At 42.4% G+C, this 13,952-nt stretch overlaps 1 protein-coding gene across 3 annotated transcripts in view; it reads right to left on the bottom strand.

Moving 5' to 3' along the window:
* Positions 1-495: 495 nt before the first annotated feature.
* tsc1b (TSC complex subunit 1b) overlaps positions 496-13,952 on the bottom strand; it is a 29,571-nt gene continuing 16,114 nt past the window's right edge. For 2 of the 3 annotated variants that reach the window (XM_029444390.1, XM_029444389.1), the window contains 9 exons: positions 12,813-13,455; positions 10,107-10,150; positions 7,757-7,923; positions 6,520-6,702; positions 6,265-6,375; positions 4,657-4,779; positions 3,796-3,983; positions 3,545-3,709; positions 496-2,884 (listed from right to left, as the gene is read on the bottom strand). In XM_029444390.1, coding sequence (XP_029300250.1) covers positions 2,212-2,884; positions 3,545-3,709; positions 3,796-3,983; positions 4,657-4,779; positions 6,265-6,375; positions 6,520-6,702; positions 7,757-7,923; positions 10,107-10,150; positions 12,813-13,455 — 2,297 coding nt within the window. In that variant the 3' untranslated portion in view covers positions 496-2,211. The remainder of the gene's footprint in view (positions 2,885-3,544; positions 3,710-3,795; positions 3,984-4,656; positions 4,780-6,264; positions 6,376-6,519; positions 6,703-7,756; positions 7,924-10,106; positions 10,151-12,812; positions 13,456-13,952) is intronic. The other variant, XM_029444391.1, reaches the window with a different exon arrangement.

Genomic DNA, 13,952 nt, shown 5'->3' with positions numbered 1-13,952 from the left:
ACGCCAACCGTGTCAAAGCTTCCCCTCTGAGCCCAGCAGCAGAGCCTCCAGACAAAGATATTCAGTTTACTATGGTATAAGACAAGGACAAGCAGCTAATGTCTAAAATGATTAGTCCCTTATCAAAATAGTTTATGGTCAATCGACTATTTGATTAATCATTAAATCTTTTGTTTTGTTTTGTTCTAATACTTATACCTGGGCTTGTATACCCAATTGGGCCTTATATCACAGTGTTGACCACAAATAAATTAATCCTGTATGTCATCAGACACTCCTTAATTCTTTCATCTGTTTTCTATCGAGCTGTAAACCAACAACACAATTTAGGAGGATGGACTGACTCTTCAATCTACAAACACCTGAAAGTGTTCAGTCCCCAAAACAAACTCAACCTCTACTGGACATAATGAAAAAACACCTTGATGCTGCAATTCCACAGAGGTACAAATGGATGGGCTTACATTCAGCGGCAGTAAAAAGCAAAACTCAGAATTGTAGTGCAAAACATTGAAGACGATCTTTATTGTTCACAGTTAAACACAAGCCACTGCTTTAAGAACTTCCTTTTTTGCCATTTTATCCCAGATATCTCCAGCTCTGGTCAGAGTCCTGGTTTCTTCAGTTTGTGCTGATTGTACCTTCTGTCTTGGTTTGCGGTAGTTACTACTGTTGGCATTTAAAGTGGATTGTTGAACATGCTTTAGATAGCGAGGCAAAAGGAAGTGACGGCAGGAGTTCTCGTTGGACAACAGGATTTAGGTAACTTTCGATGCCGGAGTTTACTTCTGATACTCAGAAGAAACAAAGTAACTCCCTGTTTATCAGACCTGCAGAAGGGAACCTGATTGGACAAGATGTTTTTGGTTTTGTTTCCCACGCTGCATCAGCTGAATGTACACGCAACATGAGAAACAAACACTTCTGTTCAATCAGAACACAAATGTTATCATGGCACTTTAAAATGATCACTCTTTATAGCTTGGGCTTGTATCACTTGCCAGGTCTGATTCAAATTTAGGATATGTACGTTGTCGGCGCCCTTCATGGCTGAATAAATAAAACATAAAAGGTACAACAGAATGTGGAATTCATAAAAAGGCATACACTTTCCTCATTTCATCTTTGCTGAAATATGAGAACCAGCATGACTCAATAACCTGCACGCTTGCACATTCACAAACAAAACACATTCTCCCCCAGACTTATTTTGGACAAAAACTCAAAGGAGTTTTTTATGGAAATGTCAGTTTTCCAATTCAGTCTACTCCAAGTTTTCCCCAGAACAAACCAAACCTCTCCTACGTACGGTTTACCTCCACAGCTCTGATGTAACGCTTAACGTGCACTCTCAAAGCAGAAACATATTTTGGTCCGCGGTCAACACCAAAGCATGCCTAACAGATAATCGTGACATATGTAACATTTCTAGCTCTTCTGGTGTTTTTTGTTTTAGATTTTAAAAAGTCAGTACACTCAAACCACAAAAAAGAAATCTCACTAAGCTCAAGTGGTATTGTTTTATTTGTCTGGGAGATTCTGGTCTCCACAGCCAACAATGGAGGTGAAATAAGCTGTATTTGTGTTGCTCACAGCATTTACAATTGACTGAAATAGTGTCTCCATTACACCGCAGACCTCACTATAAACCTTTTTTAAAGGACTATTTCTTCAGTAGAAAGTAGTTCCAATGAAAACTCAGAAAGGTTTGTAGATTATCAAAGTAATTGCGACACTATTTCAGAAGACAAGTTGCTGCTTCCATTGTGCTGGCTGTGGAGGCAGAAATCTCAGAGAGGCATATTTCAAAATGTTTAAAGCTAAACTATCTGCATGGCTGATACAACTGCAGCCCAATGGGCTTTTGTAATTTGGGTGAACTGACCATTTAAACTTCAGACTCACAGTGTCATGTGTAAGTTTTTGATAACTTCGATCGACTAGCTTCTCCACTGGTAACAACACATTGACTTTGTATGCCTATCACCTTGTCAAAATTCTTCAGGGGAATGACTCAGTAGAAAAAATAAGGAAAAAAAGTAGAAAAACAAAGTGGGAAATCCTGTTGTCCACTCAGAGGAATGGAACAAATAACACTGAATTCCAAAGAGTTGCTGACATGTTAACTCTTTTTCTGATTTGTAGCTCTTCTCCATCGTTAAACTTTAGTCTCTCAACCTCCGCCCTGCGTCCCGGCTCAGTTCTGTGGGTCTAACTGTGCTCGTGATGCGTTTCATTATAGTCCATGATCTTTAGCTGCTGTTGCCGGGGGCGTCCTGAACCTGCCTGACCCCGCCCTCCACCTGACCCTGACGCTGCCTTCCTGCGGGGACTTTCCTGGCTGGAGGCCCGCTGCTTGGGCTCAGAGGGGGGCTCCTTCGTGGGCACAGCGAGAAGAGTGGCGGGGGCATGGGCAGGGGCTCGGGGTGGAGTCGGAATGTGGGAAGGTGCGGGGCCGATGTAACCTGGGCAGGGCAGCTCCACGCACAGCTCAGTCTTCAGGCCGTGGGCGAGGCCGGCCAGCCGCGTTGGCGGTTGTTCCTCGTCACACTGGCTCTCGCTCTTGTTGCGGAAAAGCTCGCGAGCCCTAATGCCCAGGAAGCTCTTGGCGCTGGGGTAGGAGCCCACGGTGAGCGGCGCGTCGCAGGGGGGCAGGTGTGCAAGCGGGTTGACGTAGGGACAGGACAGGGAGGGCTCCAGCACCAGGGGCGGGGCCAGGTCCTGACTGCCGTTGATGGAGTTGGCTGTCGTCTTGGAAGAGTTGCTCGCCTTTGGTTGCCGTGGCGATAAAGTGCTGCCGTTACCCCGAGGGTAGTCGCATGGCGGTCTATCGTCCACCTCCTCGTTGGTGTGAGGTTTGCTTTGTCCATCTGCCACCATGACACTGGAGGACAAAATATTCACAGGTAAAGAAAAAGGTTCAAGAAATCTATTGATAGATCAGATGATGATTATTAATACAATGCCACTAGAAATGTACACAAACGCAGGCATTACATTTATCAGGTATCGCTTGGTGCTCATCATTCTTCTTTGTGACAAACAGAAGATGTTTCCTATTCGAAGTTATTAAAAAATATCAATTGTGACATCTGAAGCAGACATGAATTTGCTGATGGTACTGCTCTCACTAATATAGTACAATGCAAAATGAAAACACCTATGACGTGAGCAATGAGACAAAAACTAAATTAACAAGATTAAAAACGAGTAGGAAAAAACTATTTTGCTAAAATGTTTCCTTTTTCAGACTCTTCTACAATATATATTTTTTTATTATTACATACAGTAAGTTTTACATATTGAAGTTTCTAAAAAGTAGTAAAAAACCCAACAGATCACAGATATCTTTGGGTAAATCGCTCGCAAATATAGACTTATGTATGCGACCCATCAAAAAGAATGCACTGGTCAGATTAAACTGTCACAAACTATAAAGGTTGGGAACCTTTATAAACCATTGCTAAAGTAAGTTAAAACGTGTGGTAAATGTGTGAGTGTAACACAACACTACAGCAACACTAAAAAGAGTTCTGAGCCTGACCTGGAGTCAGCAAGAGTGTGTGGGTCAGCTCTGCCCCCTGGTGGTGAACTGGTGGCAGGAGCCTCCATCTCCACTCTGCTGTAGAGCTGCAGGAGTTCAGTCTGCAGCAGCTGAGTGATTCTCCTCTGAGCCTGATACCTGCTGTCTGAGGCCTGCAGCTCCGCCCTGCCAACAGAGAGACGAGGAAAAAGATGAAGTGGGCAAAGAGAATGTGAGAAGCTTGTTGTGAGCACTTGGCGCTTCATACTCACTTTGCTTGACATTTCACATCCTCCAGGAACTTCTTCTGCTCGGCGATGAGGTGTTCCTTCTTAGAGAGGTGCGTCTCCAGCTCAGCGACTCTCTGCTGTGCCGCCTCCAGTTTCTGACCCTGCACGAGCAGGCTCTGCCTCAGAGTCTCCACCTCTTTATTATAAGACAGCTTCAGCATCTGGGCCTCCTGGGTGGCGGTGGGTCATTGTCCACACAGGAACAAAGTGCAGGAAGGAGAAGTTAATGAGATTAGAAGACAGCTTTAGAAAATTGCACCCTGGCATATAATAATAATAATAATATTATAATTGATATGTGTGTCTGATAGATAGAATTTTCTTTTTTATTGACAGCTTTAGTTACTTTTCAGATTACAATGCTTCATCCCCTTCTTGTCCAGTAAAACCATTCATCTCCAGATGTCTTGATTTTAAATGTTTGTGATAAACTGAAGGATAAAATGTTCTTTTATGTGTTGAGAAAATTCTCCTACTTCTTAACAAAATGAACTATTTAAAAAGCCTCTTGGATCAGGAATCTGGAAAATGCATCGTCTCAAAGCTGAAAACCGGCTGTTTTTCTGAGAAACTCGCTTTTTAGAGATACGTGGTTTTCACAGGACAGAGACGCTACAAACATGTGATGATCTTATAGAATATGATGCATTGCTGTAGATTAAACATCCCCACAGTATATAAAAGAGTTACCATTAGCACAAACTTAAACATCTACAGCAGTAAAATGACACACACAAATTAATGCAGCAGCCTCATACTTTGGATAATTATGACCATGACATATCTAGATAGAGGATGTTACAGTAAAGCTAATAGCGCTTCTTGCGTTGACTTGGCCAGTACCTTTGTATTATCAGCGCCTGCGTGGTGCAACTCCTGCATGGACAGCTTATGTGCCTCCCCGAGGAGCAGCAGCTGCTTGTTCAGGAAGCTCATCTGCTGCTGGGTGCTCTCACTGTTGCTCAGCTGAAGGACACACAAGACAAACAATGACGATGGAGGGCAAAACTGCAATTATACTACAAATCACACCTGTCCAGAAATATCTGGGAATGCATCAACAATAAGCACGACAGAATTAGTCATTAATGATCCCTCCAAGCTGCGGCAAATGAGCCGTACAAACATTTCAACACGTGCATCACTCTGTTCAAAACAAATTGTACTTTACGAGAGTGGTCAACTTCAAAGTGAAATGTTACGCTGTACAGACTTTTCACTCAATATATCATAAGACCTTTATTCAACTAGACGCCTGTTTCCTGCTCCCTGTTTGCCAGGATTTCAGTTCAGTCTGGGTCAGAGGAGGGAAACAGACCTCAGACAAACCTCAGGAGGCAGAAAAACACCCAGACCCCCTGTGCTGCTGACCCAAAAATAGAGAGGGAGAGGCAACATCTCCAAGGCAACCAAGCCCTGGGACAGTCTACAGGCTACAGAGAGGTGGCAGGACGAGGACGGGGGCATGTGCTGTTGTGCTGACCTAACTGTCTGCCAGCCTGCTCACTTATCCTGCCCAAGTCCTGAGGTAAAAATGTTATTTCAATTTGACACTGGATGAGCCTGAATGGCAGCGACCAAACAATATTTCTGAATTAACATAGAGCAGTTAAATGCCGTGTGAATAAAGCCCATATGGGTTTGTTAGCAGAGACATGTTTATTTCATCTGGAATTGAACACCTGCCCAGACATGAAAGATAAAATTGTAGAAGACGTCCAGACGGCACAGGAAATATCAGATGCACGTTTGACTGATGGGTGATATTGTCCAGGACTGAAACACCAATTCAATTCAACTTTCAGTAGTAATACACCTATGATATGGCAGCAACTTATTTAACCTGATATACTTTTATACATGTGTACCAAAAGAAATACAAATCCTTTCATTGCAGTATGAGGCTGTACACAATCAAAATAAAAGTAAGAACTGGAAAAAGAGAAACTATCAAAACACATTTTTTATTACTGTTTTTAAATACAAACCACGGCTTGTAGATTGGGCTAGCGAGTGCAAAGGATGATCGTGCTCCTCTATCATAGATGTGCTCTGTTAAATTGACATACTGTACCTGTTGTGAACTCTACAAAAGTATATTTTACACAAAAGTATATTTTACACAAAAGTATATTTTACACAAAAGTATATTTTGGGATTTTCAATACAAATATTCTTGAGAAGAAATATCACTTAATTCTATTTCAATAGATTTTGAATGTATTTGTTATGCTAATTTGTTATCCTTTGTGTAAAATACATTGAATTTCCTTCATAAAATTGCCTCTTTCCTTTTGTTTTTATGACAAACCCCCATTAGCTAATCCGGTAGATGAAGCCAGCAATGTCGAGTATTCCATGTCTGAGGTGGCTTTTAATCATATTCTGTCACCGACCTGAAATTGAGAAAATTATTATTTCAATCAGACCATGACTCAGGTGTTTATTTACCTTGATAGTCATCTGGTTGAGGAGGTGACCAGTGTGGCAGACTTTGTTGTTGGCCCTCTGAAGCTCCGCCTCTAGCTCATCCATCCTTTTCTGACACTCCTGCACCTTGCTCTGGAGACAAAAACAGAACCAGATTAAAAAAAGAGTCACATTACATCTTATAAAAAAGGTAGCTACGGTGGACACGCATGTGTACTGTATTGTTATCATTGTATTGTATAATGTGTGTGTGTGTGTGTGTGTGTGTGTGTGTACCTGGAGCTCCTGGTTCTTTGTGTAGTAGTCATCCCTTCCCTGCTGCAGCTGTCTGATCTGACTGTGCAGCCGGGTCACCACCGTCTCTCGGTCGTCCCACAGCTGCCTGTACCGCTGCTGCTCCACCTGCAAACTCTCCCTCAGAGACACGATGTCCACACCCTGCAGGTTCAGCTGGTCCTTCTGCGCACACACACAGATGCACAAAATAAATACAAAGTGTATAGGAGTTTCTAAGCGTCTGTTAAAAAAAGAATAGATGTTTTAAGGCACTTTGCAGTCCAGCTGGTCTTTTTGGCTATATTCAGACTGCGGGCAAAAGTGGCCCAAATCAGATTTTTGTACATTTATATCTGAGTTTTTCGTAACAGTGTAAACAGCACAAATTACATAGAATCTGATCTTTTCAATTTATATTTTAGCCATGTGGTCCTAAATCTGATTTTACGTCACTCTGGATTAACATTTGGCAGAATTCACTCTGAATACAAACGTGGGCACAATCCCACCATTACTGGCACAGACTCTGCCTCCACACACAGAAGTAGAAGCCACTGTCCCACAAAAGGCTTTAAAAAGTTTTTTAAATGTGGCTCTCTTTTTCCTCACAAATTCCACTGGCTTCAAACAACTTATAAATGAAACCAAAAAAGATGACTTCAACGGCCTCCAATTTCACTTCCTCAAGACAGCATGCTGCGTGTGATGTTATTGTTCTAATTGCATGCGGGTCAGTTCAAGAATCCGTAACCAGTTCATACTAGAACCTGATATTGGTCGCATTAAAAAGAATAGAAAAAAGGGAACCGTCAAACAATAAGATCTAAGCAATAAATCCCAATTGAGCACTAAGGCTTGCAGTTACGTAAGGAACGTAGCCTTAGTGAGGCCAGGGACGGACACACAGACAACTTTCTTTCCCACAAAACTCAATTACTGAGCAACATTTTCAGCTGATTACTGTGCGAATGTGGGTCTCAGCTCCAAAAACAAAACAACTTCAGTCACATCGTCTATGTAGCGTGCTGCAGATGATTCTCGACTGATTTGACAGCTGGAGTTACGAGTCGCCTCAGTGAATAGAATTTAGATGAGTTTTCTCCTCCGTGTTCAAAATGCAAGGGATCAAACCAGCAAGCCTCCAGTTACAGGACAGACCTTTAAATGTCACGTGGTGCTGCCATTTTAAATACTGTTGTCAGGGCTAATCTCTGATAATGAGCGCATGCAAACTTGCCATAGCATTGTTCTGCTCCTCCAGTGCAGTGGCGTTGATGATGCGTCGGAGGAGGCGTCTGTTGCGGACGGCGTGCTGCTCCCTCTTGTAGCGCTCGTACAGCAGCTGGTTGTGCAGCAGGAGCAGCTGGCTGCGCAGCGTGTGAAGCTCGTCCAGCGGAGCCGAGCCTGAGGAGGCCGTGGTAATAATAATGTAATTAACACGGTCACACGTATGACACAAATATGAGCCCAATTATTATTCAATCTATTCACCGGATTAGAAGGTAATGTGACGAAACTAGAAAAGATACGGTGTATCGATACAAAGGATCCTATTTTTTGGGACATTCAAAACTTTAAGAAAACTTTGCACAAAAGTCACCAAAACCTCCTGGGCACTCCAGGCCTGGGCATCGAACCTCAGCCGATTAACTGAAAATAAATGTTGAAAATAAACTCATGATCACGTAGTTCCTGATATAAATCTAATCTTTATTTAGAACAGCAAAATGCATTTGCAAAATAAATGTTTCAAAAAGTACACAGCCATAAAATGCTGCAAATCTAATGACGTGTAAACAAGTGGCTGCAGTGTTCTCAACTCCTGGTTATTTCTCAGTTTAAAGAAAATTATTTAATAGGATTTGCAGATCTGCACTTAAAGTAATCACTTGTTCCTTGGCTCATGGTGCAACTTTCCACCAGACAAACAGGATTGAGAACAACCTTCATCAGTCACCTCACAGGTGACAGTATTCCTGTATTATTGATCCACATTCACCTGATAAGATTTTATCAGCTCGTCTTTTGACTTGAACCAGTGACCTGATGGTTACTTGGTTGACTTTAAAGGGATAGTTTAGATTATGAAAGTGGGCTTGCATGGAAACTTATTCATAGTCAGTGTAATATCTACAGTCGATGACGCTTGGCTCGCTCCGAGTCTACAGTCCCAGGACAAGTACCAACACAGAAGCTACGCAGTGCACTGCTGTGGACGGGGGCAGCAGCAAAACTTATTTTAGCCAACAATATCAGTTAAAGTGTATTTTTGTATGAAGTATATTTTTACTGCTTTACCTTGCTGTCAGACTGACCTTTCGTATGGATAACTGAAGCGGTTATGTTCTTCACCACCAGTTTCCATTGACAACAGTACATTTACCTGGCAGAACACGGACGTTGCTGGTCTACCACTGCCTCCCTCAGTTAGTTAGGTTGTGTTATTGTGTGACTTTGGGGAAAGGGTTAGTTCAGATTCACCAATGTCACAAGAACTTAAACAAACCAACAGGTTGCAGCAGCAGTAGACCAGCAACGTCCATGTTCTACTGGGTAACATGAGTCTGGTGGCTTGAAGAAAGCATAGATGGATATAACAGATGCAGTTCTGTCGGACGGCAAGATAAAGCGGTAAAGTTATTCCAAATATAACGTATACTTAAACTGATATTCACTCTGTCAAGCATCTTTGAGTTTTTAGAAAAGCACTATGCAAGTATAATGTATTATTATTATTCTTATATTGATTTTTTTAGGTCTCTAAAATATGTTTTGCTGCTGACCCCGTCCACAGCAGCAAATAGCTTAGCTTCTGTGCTGGTCCTCCTGTCCGTTTCTCCAAACTGGGGCCGTGCTGACTTTGGATAAGTACCTCACACAACCCCCCTCAAACCATCCGAGCTATCCCTTTAAGGCCATTTACCCAGTTAATCCTATTATAAAGATATTTTAAATGTGAAAAATGTAGCACTCAACATAACTGTGGATACAGAGCTTCACTTGTTAACATGTACGAAGGGAAGAGCGCAGAGTAAGAACATTTAGAGAAAGACTCCCATGAGAGTCTCATCCGAGACCTTAACAGTGCTCCAGAGGTTTCATCAGTGTGCCTCAAGCGCGGAGTTGAGTTTTGTTTTAGATGCAATCGAAATGACATGACTCCCTGGTGGACATGAGTCCACCAGGGGAGATGATTACATTTCAGAGTTGTAATTACAAGTTGGCAGAGAGTTTTGAGAAAAACAACAGAGTGTTTCTATTTTGTTGTGAGCTGCAGCTGGAGAAGATTAGATTTTGGCTGTGGTTGACTGAATGCATACACAGAGGTAAATAAATGTTGAATAAATCTCCAATAAGTGGCTAACTTTTAGAATTTCTGAGTTGATCAGGTTCTGCATGACTGTGGGAACTTTGTGCGTCTTGAGAGACCTCTGCTGAACACATTCCCCGTCTGGCTGGGTAACATTTTAACATGCTGTTCATGTCTCAGAGCTTGTGACGAATCACTAGTCATGCCTGAACGCTCCATCTGCAGTCTTCATAATAGATTATTTTATCAGTGTACAGCTGTGCTGCCAGTGTTTTACCTCCAAAGTGCGTCCAGTCAGCTGACTTACTTGGCAAAGGTAATCTGGAAAAGGAGAGAAAAACATTTTAGAAGAATGATCTCTCTGGAGTTTCTCTCTTAAGCCCCTCATGTCAGACAGGATGTGTGATGATATCATCGTTTTGAGAAGAGTAAACAGAAGCACTACCGGTGGCCATTTAAATATGTGTATAAATAAGTGTTTTTGGAAAAACAAGATTTTTGTGGTATTGGGAATGGGAAAAGAATAATTACCCACGTTTCATTGGTGTTGGTTGTAATCCAAAACATAGTGCATCTCAAACCAGGCTTTCCTGGTTTACCACAACGACTGAGATATTCAAAAGGAAACAACGTCGTTGCCAGTTCAAGTAGTGAACAATGCCAGACTTTTGTGCTGCTTTTGGATGTTCCAATGAAAGAAGTGCAGGAGCCAAGACACAGGGAATAACATTTCACATGTGAGGAGCTCTTTTTACAATATTTATCCGTGGCAAGTTTTGATTTTGATATATCAAAATAAGTACATGTAAATATGCTAAATGTGATCTGTATACATAGTCATATTCACCTACCTCATGTATATAAAGTAACACGCAACATTTAATCATTCCATATTATCCCAGCACCCTGCGTATGTTCATATATGGTGTATTTATATATGTACATAGTCACATGTCTATGTTTATCTTGTTTTTAGCTGTAGGTCTATTTCTGTGTAAAACCAGAGTCAAGTTCCTTTTATGTCTACACATACTCCGCCAACAAAGCAGATTCTGATGTAACCCTTCTTTTAAGATAACAAAACGTTAAGAGACTGTCCTGATAAGTGATTAATCCGGCCGATTAATGCCATTTTGAGATTATTTGCAGGAGCCGACGCCTGCGCTCACTCAAAGTATTTATTATAGTACTTGACTGAGCCAACACTAAGGCAGGCAGCGGTAATAATAATAATAATAAAGTAATTAACACGGTCCCACGCATGACTCACTTTTTATTTATTCTTATTTGTTAGTTAACATATTTTTGTTGAGATAACTGAGTTTCAGTGTCTCATTTGTTATTATTAAATTGTTGTACTTTATCAGATGCAAACAACAGCAACAATATATCGGTATTATATATCCGTCATCGACCGACCTGCGCTATAAATATCACGTCTGCCTTTGAACAGTATTGAACTAATTTTACAGTGCCGTCAGAGAAAAAGAATATACTTAGAAACTAATGACGTAGTTCATCTTAAATATTATATCATAGACATATTGTTGTTACTATCTAGTATGAAAAACCACATTCTTCATTTAACCAAGTATCCTGTATCATAAATACACGTCTGCTGGAAAATTGGTTGAAAATTCAGCGAGTTTTGATGATTTAATTGTGGATAGACCTCCTGCCAATATAGACATAAATGTACTGTATAAAGGGGCAGTGGCTTCACTGTACCAATGTGGCAGCCGCGTTGACAAATCGATGCAATGAACAGCAGCGGCCAGTGTTTGGCTCTGATGAAGACAGGCGTGGGAGTGATGGGCGACTGAAATGAGTGAAGCCAGATTGTTCTGTGCCCAGCGTTGACTCTGCTGACACGGTTGTATTATTGACTCGGAGGACCGGCTCACTGTGTGTGTGGAGAAAGAAAAGGGTTGGCTGATTCTGAACAATGTCATACTTGTTCTCAACTGGGTGTTTTCTTTCGGCGGCAGTAATAGACTGGAAACAACCCAGGCAGGCTCTGCACAGGAGTGAGTTTTGATGTGCTGTTCACGGTCTTTCCCCGAGTATGATCCACATGAGTTTCATTCTGACCACACGCTCAAAGAAAGAGAGAACACAAATACCTCTTCCACGGCTGCACAGTCCTCTACATGTGCTCATTTATTAACAGAAAAGATTGTTAATATATAACTTTATGAATGTTTGAGCAATTGAAATTCATTATTTTGCAGTAGCACGGCCTATGGTTTAAATGCAAATCACATTTAGCAAGATTGCTCAGTTAATAAATACAAGAGTCCAAGGCTCCAGGCTGCAACTAAAATGGTAACATATGTGATCATGTTTTTTTGAGTGTGCCAGTTAAAATTTCAGGTAGTCGCATGATGATCATTATCAGTGGTGCCCCAACTAGAGCGGAGACATCAGCCACTGACTATTCCATCCCCGCCTCCAAGGACTCAAAGTCAACTTGACGAGCAAGTGTTGAGCAGTAGCTAGCGTAGGGAGGTTCAAGCTCGTGTTCGTCAGAGCCCCGTGCACGCGGGACCACATCTACGCACACAGAGCAGTAATGCTCCAGAGCGGGGATGCATATCCACTCGCAGATACTGCTTTGTGTGAGATGAGCGTGTACGTACGACCAACTGAGAAAGTCAGTAGCACCAGTGACACCAGTGGAAAAGTAAAGTACAGCAGTTTGATTCAAACAGGTCACACTCAAGGAATTTGGGAAGACTGTATGCGATAAACAAACTGATGTATTGTGGGTATGTACCCTATATACTAATGTGATTAGGTTCGATAGAGATTAGAGAGTATTTTATGAATGTAGTGGAAGGAAGGCTGGAAAGGGGGCAAGAGTCAAAATAGTGTAAATGGTTAATAAATAATAATTATATTAATAATAATAACAAAAATAAAGGCCAGAAAACCTTGAATAAAAATCAGGATTTTTGAAACATGATATGAAGCTGTCCCTTACCTCTTGAGAACTTTATCATGGGTGTCGCTCCCCTGCTGTACAAGGCGATCCAGCACCTCCAGTGGTGAAGCAGTCACTACCCCTTCCTCCTCTCCGTCTTCCAATCCCTCCTCCTGCTGCAACAGCCGCTCCAGCGCCGCCTTGTGCACCGCCTCCGACGTCTTCTGGCCCACGAATAGCGAGGCCGCTCTGGGCAGAGCCAGGTCGAAAAACGACTCGTAGGGCACCGAGGCCGGGGTCTTGCTGCATGGACTCGGGGAGAACATCCCAAACTTGGCCACCTCCTCGTCCGGGGCAGAGGGGCTCCGGTGCAGATGGTGGTCGATGGGGGTGAAGCCTGACTGGAAGGACCAGGACTGCTCAAGGCCGGGGGCTGAATTTCTGCTGTCTGCTGCACCTCCTCCTCCTCCTCCACTCCCAACACTGCTGGTACTCGCAGTGGTCTCCCCTTTGTCTGGCGTTGATACAACATGGTGGGTGTCTCTAACGGGGCCTCCTGACTGGGCATTGAAGAGGGTCTTGTCTTGAGCCTGACAGCCAGTCAGAGTCTCAGTGGTGTGATAGAAAGGGGAGTCGAAGCCCCTCAGGCCCGACAGCTCCTGCTTCTCCTCAGTGATCTTCAGCAACTCCTCTGTGATGGCAGCTGCAGCAGAAACAACATATGGAGGATTGTGGTGGATTTAAACCTGCATGTATGTTCTGAATGCCAATGTCTGTGCTTAAATATTTTTGCAGTCACAACAAGTGCCAAGTACCTGCTATCCCACACAAAAAAATTCTGTGTGCTTCTGTTTCCCCCCCCAAAGAGAACGGAAATGTTTAAGTCTAAAGCAGCGAGCTTTGGCAACAGATCTTGTACCATTTGGCAGATGCTTTGATCCAAAGTGGTTCACAGTACTGTAGGCGCATTTATTTTTAGTGCAAGTGGCTCAAGAGGGATAGAAACCAATAACTGTGAAGCGCTAGCTAAACACACACAGGGATATGAACAGGGATGTGTTAGCATCCTGGATATTTTAGTCAATGTGCATGTGCTCAGGTTCATTTAGATCACTGAAACTATATAAGGAATGCTCATTATGTCATAATGACAGCATTTTAATTTTGCATTGGTGCCAATGCATTGCACGGACATACACA

The sequence above is a fragment of the Cottoperca gobio genome, chromosome 12, assembly GCF_900634415.1.
Source record: "Cottoperca gobio chromosome 12, fCotGob3.1, whole genome shotgun sequence".
Classification (NCBI taxonomy): domain Eukaryota; kingdom Metazoa; phylum Chordata; class Actinopteri; order Perciformes; family Bovichtidae; genus Cottoperca; species Cottoperca gobio.
The sequence above is the reverse complement of the archived record's forward strand: the minus strand, read 5'-3'. Positions and strand labels throughout refer to the sequence as shown.